We start from the raw sequence: 12,645 nt of genomic DNA on the forward strand, positions 1-12,645 counted from the left end.
ATGATACCTCATTGTCATTTTGATTTGCATCTCTCGGATGATTAGTGATTTTGAGCATGTTTTCATACGTCTCTTGGCCTTGTGTATGTCCACTTTTGAAAAGTATCTATTTAGGTCCTTTGCCCATTTTTTGATTGCATTGTTTATCTTCCTTCTGTTAAGTTGTATGAGTTCCCTATAATTTTTGGAGATTAAACCCTTATTGGAAATATCATTGGCAAATATGTTCTCCCATGCAGTGGGCTTTCTTGTTTTGTTGATGGTTTCTTTTGCTGTGCAGAAGCTTTTTATTTTGATGTAGTCCCATTTGTTTATTTTCTTCTTAGTTTCCATTGTCCTAAGGAGCCATATCAGTAAAGATATTGCTACAACATATGTCTGATATTTTGCTGCCTATGGGTTCTTCTAAGATTTTTATGGTTTCCCGTCTTACGTTTAAGTCCTCTTCCCATTTTGAGTTTATTTTTGTGTATGGTGTAAGTTGGTGGTCTTACTTTTCCATTTCTCATGAGGGATATTACTTATAGGTGTCTTCCAGGTTTCAAAAAAGATGGTAAGAAGGATGTGTGCACTTTGTCCCAAAGACCTCGAGTATGGTGTCCTGTACTGTGCACAATCAGAGGACATAGCTGCTCATGAAAATTGTTTGGTAAGTTACTTGAAAATACAGGAGTTCTTTCCTTAGCCTGTTTGGCTCAGTGCATAGAGCATCAGCCCTTGGATTGAAGGGTCCTGGATTTGATTCCAGTCAAGTAGGCCCATGCAGGAGGCAACCAATCAATGTATCTCTCTCACATCGATGTTTTTCTCTATGTGTTTCCCTTCCCTACCACTCTCTAAAAACCAATGGAAAAATACCTTTTTGTGAGGATTAACAAAAATAAAATAAATAATTACATGAATTTTTTTTAGAAAAGAATATACCAAAATAGAAAAATGGTATTTTGAGTACAAAGAATGATGAGTTGGCCATGGTTTGGGCTTTTAAGTGGGTATTTTGGGAGGATATTTTTCTAACTTTTTAATTTTTAAGATCTTATCACCTTATGATTCCTTTAAATTTTATTTATAATAAGGATTATGAAGAAGCTTTTTAGCCCAGCTGGTTTGGCTCAGTTGTTGAGTGTCAACCCATGAACCAGGAGGGCCCTGGTTAGATTCCTGGTCAGAGCACATGCCCAGGTTTCGGGCTCAATCCCTAGTAGTGGGTGTGGTGCAGGAGGCAGCCGATCAATGATTCTCATCATTGATGTTTCTATCGCTCTCTTCCTCTCTAAAATTAATAAAAATATATTTTAAAAAATTTTTAAAGAAGCTTTTTAAAAGACATTTTAATTTGGGAGAAAAATGGATACCCTCATGATATATGAGTCTTTTTATCCATTAACAGGGTCTGTCTCCCCAATTATTCAGATCTTGTATGAATTTTAGAAATGCTTAATAATTTTTTTCTATGTAGTTCTAGAACTTTGGGTTAGGCCTATTCCTGGGTTTGTTTTGTTACTTTTTCCTAATACCTGCTCAAAATAAGCTATTATTGGTACATACAAGCACTGTTGATTTTTTAAAATTGATCTTGTCCAGTAAATTTTGCAAATTCATATTAATTCTAGTAGTCTCTAGATTCACCTGGATGTTTTATTTGGACAAGCCTCACCTGTAAATAAAGATACTTTTTTTTCTTTTTAATTTTTGGGCTTCTTAATTTCTTTTCTTTTTTGTTTTTGTTTTACTGCATTTGTCTAGATCATTCTGTTATACTAGTGATTAGAAGCTTTTATATACTTACTAGAGGCCCAGTGCACGAAATTCGTGCACTGGAGGGTGGGGGTGTCCCTCAACCCAGCCTGCACCCTCCCCAATCAGGGACCCGTTGGGGGATGTCCAACTGCCAGTTTAGGCCCGATCCCACAGGCATCCCTCTCACAATCCGGGACTGCTGGCTCCCAACCGCTCACCTGCCTGCCTGCCTGATCACCCCCTAACCACTCCCCTGCCAGCCTGATCGACACCTAACTGCTCCCCTGCAGACCCGGTTGCCCCCAACTGCCCTCCCCTGCCAGCCATCTTGTGGCAGCCATCTTTGACCACATGGGGGTGGCCCTCTTGTGTGACGGCATGAGGGTCAATTTGCATGTTACATCTATTATATAGGATAGACACTTTTAAAGTAGGGAGCTTTGTCTTATTTCTTAGTGGGATGTTTCTAAGGTTTTAAATTTGTATATACTTTAAGGTTTTAATATTTTACTTTATTAAAATAAGGATGTTTCCTTTTATTTCTAGTTTGCTAAAAGAATATTGAATATTAAGAAAAGTTGCTCATACGGTACAAAGAATTTTTTTGTTGGAACCATTTGAAATTAAATTGCGACACTCTTACTTTAGTGTGTATTTCCTACAAACAAGGATGTTCTTTGACATAATCACAATATGACCATCAAAATCAGGAAATTATCCCAGCCAATGTGGCTCAGTGGTTGAGCGTTGACCCATGGACCAGCACATGCCCAGGTTGTGGGCTCAATCCCCAATGCCCAGGGGTGTGTGCAGGAGGCAGCCAATTAATGATTCTCATCATTGATGTTTCTCCCTCTCCCTTCCTCTCTCTAAAATCAATAAAAATATATTTTTTAAATCATGAAATTACTATTAATGTATTACTCAAATCACTCGAGGTTTCATCTGTTGTCCTAATAACTTTCTTTATAACAAAGGATTCTAATTCATGGGTTCCAAATTGTTTTCATGTCTCCAGTTTTCTCTTTTTAATTTGTTAGTAATATGTTACGTACTTATTTTCTGCTCTTAAACCATTCTGAGATTAACACTATTTGAACATGAGATTTTATTCTAACATACTGTTACTGTTAATTTGTTAATTTTTAGTTAACTTTAATATATAAAACAAAATGCACCTATTTTAAGTATACAGTTTGAAGAGTTTTAAGACATCTCTTTACCAATGTAACCACCACCAACCATCAAGATATAGAACATTTCCATTATCCAAACAAGCTCACTCCTTGAAATCACCACCGCCTCCCCCTCCCCGTCCCTGCCCAGTCCCTTGTCTTTTCTTGAATCTCATGTGAAAGGAATCCTACAGCATCTATTCTTTTATATCTGGCTTTTATTTTATTTTATCTTTTTACTTATTTATTTTTACTCAGTACACATTCTTCTATGTTATTGAATGTACCTATTTTTTTTCCTTTCAACTTGTGCATGGTATTCCATTGTATAGATATATTACAATTTCTTTATCCATTTGCCTATTGATAAAATATGTCATTTCCAGTTTGGGGAAATTAGGATAAATCTGCTATGAATATGAGTCTTTATGTGTGAGTATAAGCTTTTATTTCTCTTGGGTAAATACCTAAAAGAGGAATGCTGGGTCATAAATTAAGTGTATGTTTAACTTTTAAAGTAATTGCATCATTTTACACTACTAACAACGTGTAAGAGTTGTATTTGATCCACACCCTCGACACTTGTATTTTCAGTCTTTTTCATTTTTGCTAGTCTAGTGAGTGTGTATTGGTATCTTAGTATGGTTTTAATTTGCTTAAAGTTTAAAGATATTGAGATTCTGTTCATGTGCTTCTTCAACATTTGTAACTCTTTCTATGAAATGTCTGTTTAAATGTTTTGCCCATTTTTAATTGAATTGTTTATCTTATTACTAGAGGCCCAGTGCACGGATTTGTGCACCAGTGGGGGTGGGGTCCCTCGGCCTGACCTGTGGGGATCGGGCTGAAACCGGCTCTCTGACATCCCCTGAGGGGCCCCAGATTGCGAGAGGGTGCAGACCAGGTCGAGGGACCCACTGATGCACAATCGGGGGCAGGAAGGGACTGCCGGAAGGCTCCAAGGCATGTCTGGCCCATCTTGCCCAGTCCCAGTCAGGGCCATGGAGGGACCGTGGGAGGGCTCCAGGGCGTGTCTGGCCCGTCTCACCCAGTCCCAATTGGTTGGACCCCAGCAGCAAGCTAACCTGCCATTCGGAACGTCTGCCCCCTGGTGGTCAGTGTGCATCATAGTGACTGGTCAAACAGTCAAACGAATGGTCAGACACTTAGCATATTAGGCTTTTATTATATATTATTATTTTCTCTTTGATGAGTTATAAGAGTTTTTCCTATATTCCTGATACACTTTTCAGATATACATACTATGAATATTTTTAAAAATATTTTTTATTGATTTTTTTTGTTTTTTTGGGGGGAGAGAGGAAGGGAGAGGGAACGAGAGAAACATCTATGTGAGAGCGGAACATCAATCGACTGCCTCCTACACGCCCCCTGCTGAGGATCAGGCTGCAACCCAGGCATGTGCCCTGACCTGGAATCAAACTGGCAACCTTTTGGTACACAGTATGATAACCAACCAACTAAGCCACAACTGCCAGGGCCATATTATGAATATTTTCTCCCAGTCTCTGATTTGCTTTTTTGTTTTTTTTATCAATTCTTTCAATGAGCAAAAAGTTTTAGTTTTGAGAAAGTCCAACTTATTAACTTTTTCTATATAGTTTCTAAATAGCTTCTGCTTTTTCTAAGAAATCTTTGCTTATATCCAGTATCACAAATTTTTGTTTTTCGTGCCCTTTGTTATTTGAGTATATGTGTTATGTTGATCTTTAATTCGGAGGTAGTTGAATTCTTTGGTTTCAAGTAACACAAAGAAATAAAGGGGCTTTGTGATACGGTTGCTGGGGCACTTCATGGCTCCTGAAGGCAGACATGCAGGCCGGTCTAAGAAACAGGCTCTGGTAAGCCATCAGGAGCCCAGGATGTCCTCTCTGCCCTCATTTTTGTTTTGTTTTTCTTTTTACAGGCTGGCTTGCTCTGAGCATGTGGCTCAGAGCCTATTCTACTTTCCTAGGATAGAAAATCTGATTGGCCCAGCGTGGGGTGAGAGCCCCAACCAGGTTCAGTTAGCCATTGGGGGTCAGGGTTATGGAATAGAAAACATGCCTGGGGATTGGGACCACTTCTAAGAAAAGCAGGGTGGCTTGTGACCTGCTCACACCCCCCCAAAATGTTATCACTGTTCTATCATCTTCCACTCCCGGTGATTACTTTTTGGTGCCATTTTCTGACTTGTAGCTTTCACCATTACTCTGTGCATACTCTGGGTTTTTTCCTTTCCCAATCTGCAGCTGTATTCTTCAGCACTTGTGGAATGTGAGGAGGATGAACCAAAACATGGTTATAGAAGTTTTGATGTGGAAGCAGTAAAGAAAGAAATCTTCAGAGGAAGGAGGTTGGTAAGTATAAATTACATTATTACTTACAAGATGAACAGACCCTTGGGGGATGCCTTCAAAAGAAAGTCTATTTGGTTAATAAACCAAGGACAGAGGTGCATCCTGGAGAGCTGAAGGAAGTGGGACCGGCATTGGAAACTCAGATTGAACATTTAATAATTTAAAATAAACTATAAAAGGCTTCATCAGTGAAGTATATATGCCTTAGAATGTTTTGGCTGTAAGTAGGAGGAAAGCCAACTCAAAATGGCTTTAACAAAACGGATGCTTATTTTCTCACTTAGCCAGAGGAGAAATTGGCTTCAAGGTTGGTTATTTCAATGGGTCGATGATGTCATCAAGGGCCCATCATCCTCTCTGCTCTCCTATCCACAACATCAGCTGGTTCCCTTGTGGTCATGGCGTGGCTGTGGGCAGCAACTGAAGCATCAGGCCTTCTCCTTTCTGTCTAGGGAGAGAAAGTTCATCCCCGAGCATGAACAGAGCCCTTCAACGTGTTTAATTGGGCCGCACCCTCTTCCTGCACCAGTTGCTAGAGGTGACTGTGACTGGTCAGGGTTTACCCTTGGGGCTGTGGTCAGTTCCCCTGGGTCCGTTACTTTAGACTTCCTTATGAAAGGCCCTTCACAGCTTAACAAGCAAGCAGTACAGCAAGTATAAGTACCTAACGCCCTTGCCACCACCCTGATAGGGTTCATGATCTGAGAAACATTGATTCAGCCCTTGCAAGGTGTCAGCACATACATGGACAGTTTCCGCACAGCCTGGTGTGCTTGGAGGGTCAGCTCAGGGCACTCAGCAAGCAGGCACCTCACAGCAGTTGGGGCTCAGGATGCTCGGAGGTGAACAGGAAGATGAGGAAGGGAGAATTCAGAGAGAAGGAACAGGATGTGCGTAATGTGGAAGGCAAGGAGGACATGGCATGTTTATAAAACTGGAAGCGTATGACTCTCCATTCTCTGCATTGACTTCATAGACTTCCTTAGGATGTCCCAGAACGCATGAAACACTCTGTTGTTGTTAGGTCATGAGTTGATTCCGGTTTCTCACTATAACAGCTAAAGCTGCAGCAAGCGTCTTTGTAAACATATCCTTGTGTATTTGTTTGAGGGTCGCTGTGGAGCATATTCCTAGAAGTGGCGGGGCTGAGTGTCAAAGAGAATTCTCTTTAAAATTTTTGAAACCTGCTGACACCCTGTCCCCCAAAAGGGTTGTGTCACTTTAACTTCTGAACACAGGGGATGAAAGAGCACTGCTCCCAGCCCTTGACAAAAATGAATATCCAAATTGATTAATTTTTGCCAGTCTGAAATAAAGTCTTATCTCGCATTTCCCTGATCACTGGAGACACTGAAGATTGTTTTTCTTTAGACATGTCCTATCCGCTCAGCTCACGCAGCTGCAGCAGTTTTCAATGACCCCGTCACAGCCAGTGGCCCCACCTCGTAGCCATGGCCCATCATTGCAGTCACTCCCTCCCAAACACCCTGGACTCCCTCTCCCCACCGCCCACGTCCTTACTCTCCTAGCAAAGCCCAGCCCTGGGGAAACTGCATCCGTCTGTTGTCTGCACATGCTGAGTAGCACCCGCACTTGAGCAGTTGGGAACAACTGGAGAAAACCCCACAAATGTGTTGACTGGTCTTAGAGTAACAGTCACAGACCTCAGAGGGTTTCTCCACCCACCACATTTACTGTGTCACATCCCCTCATCTCTCTTTAAAACCTCTCCCACATCATCTTTCTATCCCCAAGTTAATGAGTTTTTAAATAGACTTTACTTTTTAGAGCAATTCTAGGGTCACAGAAAATTTGAGGGGAAGGTACAGGGATTTCTTATATAACCCCCGCCACCCACACATGCACAGCCTCTCCCCACCATCAACACCCCCCCCCCATCAGAAAGTACGTTTCTTACAAAGTAATGAACCTACATTGACAGATTACAAACACCCAAAGTGCATAGTGTACATTAGGCTTAATTCTTGGTGCTGTACATTGCTTTGCCTGCCTTTTCCTGAGGAAATGGCAATCATTGGATGGAACTCCTGTCCAAACCTCCACCCACCCGCCTCCGTCCCACCTGGACCTCCCTCCTGTCAGAGCTAACCGTCCTCTAGGACTTTGGAACCAGTCCCCTTCCCTTCTTAAGGACTAGACCCTTGCATTTACCTCTGCCCTCTTTACATCATGTCCCCTTTCCGTTAGATTATTCCCTTCAGCTTGTGAACATGAGCAACTGATCACGTCGTCTTAAAAACAAACCCTCCCCCTTACACAAAACTCTGTCAATGGCCGTGTTCCTTCTCTGTCCTTAGCTGACCCTTCAGCAGTATTCATCACGCCGTTGTCCGTACCTGCATCTGGAAGCGCTTGATTCTTTTGACCTCCGGGCACACTGCTAGTGCAGCTCTTACCTTGAAGCTGGCTGCTGCGTCCGGGCGCCTTGGGCTCTTTCCTCCTCTGCTCAGCCCTTCAAGTGTGGAGGGCCCGGTGCTCTACCCTGGGCGCCTTCCTCATCATGGAGGAACAGCCTTCCTGCGTGACCTCATGCAGTTCTCATGGCTCTAATACCGCACTTACGCCAGTGACTCTGTATCTCCACCCGTGACAACCAGCCTGACATACCTGCATGGATGTCTAACAGCATCTCACGTTAAACTGGCCAAAAATCCATCCTCTGCACCCCGGGTGGGGAACCTTTTTTCTGCCAAGGGCCATTTGGATATTTATAACATCATTTGTGGACTATTCAAAGTTATCAACTTAAAAATTAGCTGCTATATTTGGTCAAACATTGCCTTGGCAGGGCCAGACCAAATGGTTTCATGGGCCTTATAGGGCCCTGGGGCCAGACGTTCACCACACCTCTCTCTCTCTCTCTCTCTCTCTCTCTCTCTCTCTCTCTCTCTCTCCCCCCCTCCCCCTCCCCCTCCCCCTCCCCCCCTCTCTCCCGGGCATCAAGCCATCAGTACCACCCTACAGACCTGTGTCCTCCACTTCTCTCTCTGTGTCACTGATCCACTGTAGTGAAGTCGCTGGTCTGCCTCTTTTGGATGGTTGCTGAACACTACTGATATTTGTCTTCCTTTCTCTCCTGCCCATCCTTACCCCAGCCCATTCTCCACACAGCAGCCAGCACAGTCGTAAAAATATTGCTCAGTTTATGCTCCCCTTGCATGAGGATAAAACCCCAACTCTTTACTCTGGCTTATAAACCCTACATGACACAGCCCCTCCTACACCTTGGGTCTTATCCCAGACTCTTCCCTACCCTCCTCTCTGCTCCAACAACACCAGCGCCCCTCCCGTCCCCCCACCCCCCGCAGCTCTGCCCCATCCTTCCAGAAAGCTTGCCAATGGGGAAACGCATTCTTGCTGCCAGAACATAAGGCCTTCTGCTTAGAATGTCCTTCCCCTGGTTGAGTTGTTGTTTGCATGCTAGGAACTCTTATTATTCACATCTAAGCTTATATATCACCTCCTTAGAGGCCTTTCCTTATCACACAATCTGTAAATCAGGCCTTGTTATATACAGGGAGAAATCTGGGTCTAAGAGAGAGGAAGTGACTGGCTGGAGACCACACAGCTCTTAGTGGCACAACCAGGAGCCAGCTGCTCCAGCCACAGACTCAGTGTCTGTAACAGGACCCAGTGCTTAGAGCTGGACAATTTTGCCAACCCTGCTTTATGAGGTTAGTTTTTTAAAACAAAAAAGGTTTTCTGCTTTTTTTATATATATTTTTTTTATTGATTTCAGAGAGGAAAGGAGAGGGAGAGAGAGATAGAAACATCCATGATGGGAAATGATCATTGATCAACTGCCTCCTGCACCGCCCCCCTCCCCACTGGGGACCGAGCCTGCAACCCAGGCAGGTGCCCTTGACTGGAATTGAACCCGGGACCTTCGGTCCGCAGGCCAGTGTTCTATCCACTGAGCCAAACCAGCCAGAGTGGTTTTCTGCTTTTAATCAGATCATTACAAAACAGTCTGTGCCAAGTGTTCTAGTTAGCTAACCAGCCAAATGTTAGTAATATTGTACCTCAAGACATTAGGGTTGCTGACTTAAAAATAATATTTAATAGCATGTTTAATTTTAAATTTTAAGAAAGATTATGAAAACAGGTGCTTACTCAGTAATATCTATTCTTCTGTAGAAATGCACATTTTGTGATGAAAAAGGAGCCACCGTGGGATGTGATAAAAAATCCTGTTCCAAGAATTACCACTTTTTCTGTGCCAAGAGTGACCATGCAGTTCTATACACTGGATCTGGAGGAATTTATAAGTATGTAATAAAACAGTTTTAGAGCCACATTAGGGGACTGGAATGAAATAAGGAATGGTTTAAGATTAAGGCAGAGATACATATATTTTTAATTCTCACCCAAGGAGATGTTTATTGATTTTTTTTTTTTTTTAGAGAGATGGGAAAGGGGTAAGGGGAGAGAGAGAGAAAGAAACATTGATGTGAGAAACTGGGGATCGAACCCGCAATCTAGGTATGTGTCCTGATTGGGGAATCGAACCTTCAACCTTTCAGTGTACAGGACAACACTCGAACCAACTGAGCCACACTGGCTAGGGCGCAAAGAGATTTTTAAAACTAATTTTATGCTAATTATTTCTAAGTAAGAACTTAGTTTGGGGTCCCTTGTTGGGAGTCTGACTTCACAATACCTTCTCCATATATCATGAGAAGAAGATAAGTAGGGTTGGTTTTGGTTTTGGTTGTAATCGTCCTACATCCCTCCTTCTCTGGTGGGAAGCATTGGTTGTCACAGGGGCATGAGCGACCTAGTGATCCACATGACGGGAAGCCATGAGACTGGGAACCAGGTCACATTTGCTTTTTCCGATAAACAGGAAAGGAGCCTACTTGTCAGCCACAGGTCTGTCGTTTATCCATCTTGTCTGCTCAGTAAATGTCTTCTCCCACCATGGTCACCACTATCATACCTATAAGTAACTTCTAAAAATGATAAACGGTGCAGCAAACACAGTAATCAGTCTTTCAGTTCTTGAAGAAACTTACCTTGTTTGTATTGCTTTTGACTTTTAAATCTTGCTTTTTGTTGTCAATAATTCTTTAAATGTTAATTTTAACCCAATAAGGCATATTTCTTTTTTTTTTTCTTAATCCTCACCAATGGATATGCTCATCAATTTTAGAGAGAAAAGGAAAGAGAGGGAGAGAGAGAGAGAGAGAGAGAGAGAGAAAGAGAGAGCGAGCAACATATAAATGTGGGAGAGAAATGTCGATTGGCTGCCTCTTGTACATGTCCTAACCTGGGACCGAACCCGAAACCCAGGTATGTGCCCTAACTGGGAATCGAACCCATGACTTTCGGTGTATGAGACAATGCTCCAATCAACTAAGCCACACTGGCCAGGGCCCAATAAGGCATAGTTCAAGTTCAATAGAATTATATTTGTTTTATCCAGGGAGAAACTTGAGCTTCTTTTTGATGAAAAGTTTCAGTTCAGTTAAATAATTATACAAGTTAGTAAAAACAAAACAGTAAGCCAACTGTTAACTAAATTGATTTAGGCTACTTAGGTTGTTTTCATATCTTGGCTATACTATCTACTAATAGAGTAATATGCAAATTAACCATCACTCCACGACAAAATGGCAGTGCCCAGTCTTCTCAGTCCCGCCGGAGACCCCCAGTCCCAGGGAGGGCTGCGGATGAGAGCCGGCAGTGCAGCCCAGGCTGTAGGCCTGGGAGGTGGCCGCGCCCCCCGCATGATCTGCTACTAGCCTCGGCCCTCAGCCCGTGCAGCCCTGGCCGTCCACCTGGGAGGCTCCCGCGTCCCCCCAACCCCCCTCCCGCGATCGTGATCGGCTTCCAGTCCCGGCCCATGGGCCTGCGAGGCGGCTACGCCCTCTGGCGCTATCCGCTCCCAGCAGTGACCCAGGTTGTTGGCCTGTCAGCTGGCCTGTCAGCCTGCACCCCTCTCAGCACGTTCTGCTCCCAGCCATGGCCAGGGCTGTAGGCCTGTTGGCTGGGAGGCACCTGCGCCCCTCTCCGTGCATTCTGCTTTTAGCTGCATCCATGGCTGCGTCCATGGCTGTCCCACGCCCTTCTCAGCGCGATCAGCTCCCGCGATCCGCTCTCAGCTGTGGCCCTGGCCTTAGGCTGGGAGATGCCTGCGTCCCTCTGAGCGTGATCCTCCCGGGCGCGATCCACTCCCAGCTGTGGCCAGGGCTGTAGGCCTTTTAGCTGGAAGGCGCCTGTGCCCCTCTCGGCGCGTTTTGCTTCCAGCCTTGGTCAGGACTGTGGGCCTGGGAGGCAGCCGCGCCCCTCTCCGCATGCTCCACTTTCAGCCGCCGCCAGGGCCCAGGCCTGTCCCCTGGGAGGTGCCTTGCGCTCCTCTCAACGCGATCCGCTCCCAGCTGTGGCCCTGGCCTAGGCTGGGAGATGCCTGTGCCCCTCTCAGCGTGTTCCGCTTCCAGCTGTGGCCAGGGCTGTGGGCGTGCCTCCCCCGTGCGATCCACTCCCAGCCATGACCCGGGCCGTAGGCCTGTTGGCTGGGAGGCGTCTGCGCCCCTCTAGGCACATTCCGCTTTCAGCCGGCGCCAGCTTCTTCCCAACCTGCAAAACTCCAGCTTGATTCCCCTATAAAGGGAAGAGAATAGGACAGGACGTTCCCAGGAAACGGTGACAACAGGTTGCATGTGTGGACTGTGCTGGAGCTGTGTCCACGGCACTGTGGGAACACTGAGGAAGGAGCAAGCAGATCTGGCTGCAAGGATGGGGAGAGGGCCACAGAGACTTGGCCAACCCTCAAAGGGCCCAGTAGAACTTTCATAGGTAGAGAGGATTGAGATTATTAAAAGGAGAAAGGCATCTTGGAAGGAGTATTTCTACCAGAAGAAGGAAAATGGGCCAAAAGTTTGTGGGAAAATGGATAAGTACAGTGTTAGTAGACCTCTATGTGAAAAAGCCTTCCATCTTGACACCTACATTACTTAACAGACGTGGCTCCAATTGACTTTGCCCTTTCAAAATAATTTTTGGAGGGAAAGATGGACAGTTGATTACATGTCTATTGCTTATAAAAGAAAAGGAAACTTTTAGAAAATATGAAAAAGTGTGAAATCACCTATAAACCTTCTACTTATTCAAATATAAGCCCAACAACCACATGATATTACCTTTCCAAGGTCTCATGAAATTCCTGTTTAAGGAGTTTATTTTATGACACCTTTAGTTTGGGTTTACATTTTTACTGGTTTGTCAAGACCACAGCAGGTACACTGTACAATATGTTAAATAAAAAATCCTGTCTAATAAAGAGGGAATATGCAGGGGAGGGCATTTGGGGGTGACCGGGCTGTCAGAGGAGGGCAGTTGGGGATGAT

The 12,645-nt window shown here is 44.3% G+C and overlaps 1 protein-coding gene across 1 annotated transcript in view; it reads left to right on the forward strand.

Moving 5' to 3' along the window:
• LOC307104281 (histone-lysine N-methyltransferase SETDB2-like) overlaps positions 1-12,645 on the forward strand; it is a 111,262-nt gene that overhangs the window by 85,107 nt on the left and 13,510 nt on the right. The window contains exons 12-14 of the mRNA XM_079779115.1: positions 528-649; positions 5,168-5,275; positions 9,434-9,564. Of these exons, the coding sequence (XP_079635241.1) occupies positions 528-649; positions 5,168-5,275; positions 9,434-9,564 (361 nt within the window). The remainder of the gene's footprint in view (positions 1-527; positions 650-5,167; positions 5,276-9,433; positions 9,565-12,645) is intronic.

The sequence above is a fragment of the Cnephaeus nilssonii genome, assembly GCF_951640355.1.
Source record: "Cnephaeus nilssonii genome assembly, chromosome: 8".
NCBI lineage: Eukaryota > Metazoa > Chordata > Mammalia > Chiroptera > Vespertilionidae > Cnephaeus > Cnephaeus nilssonii.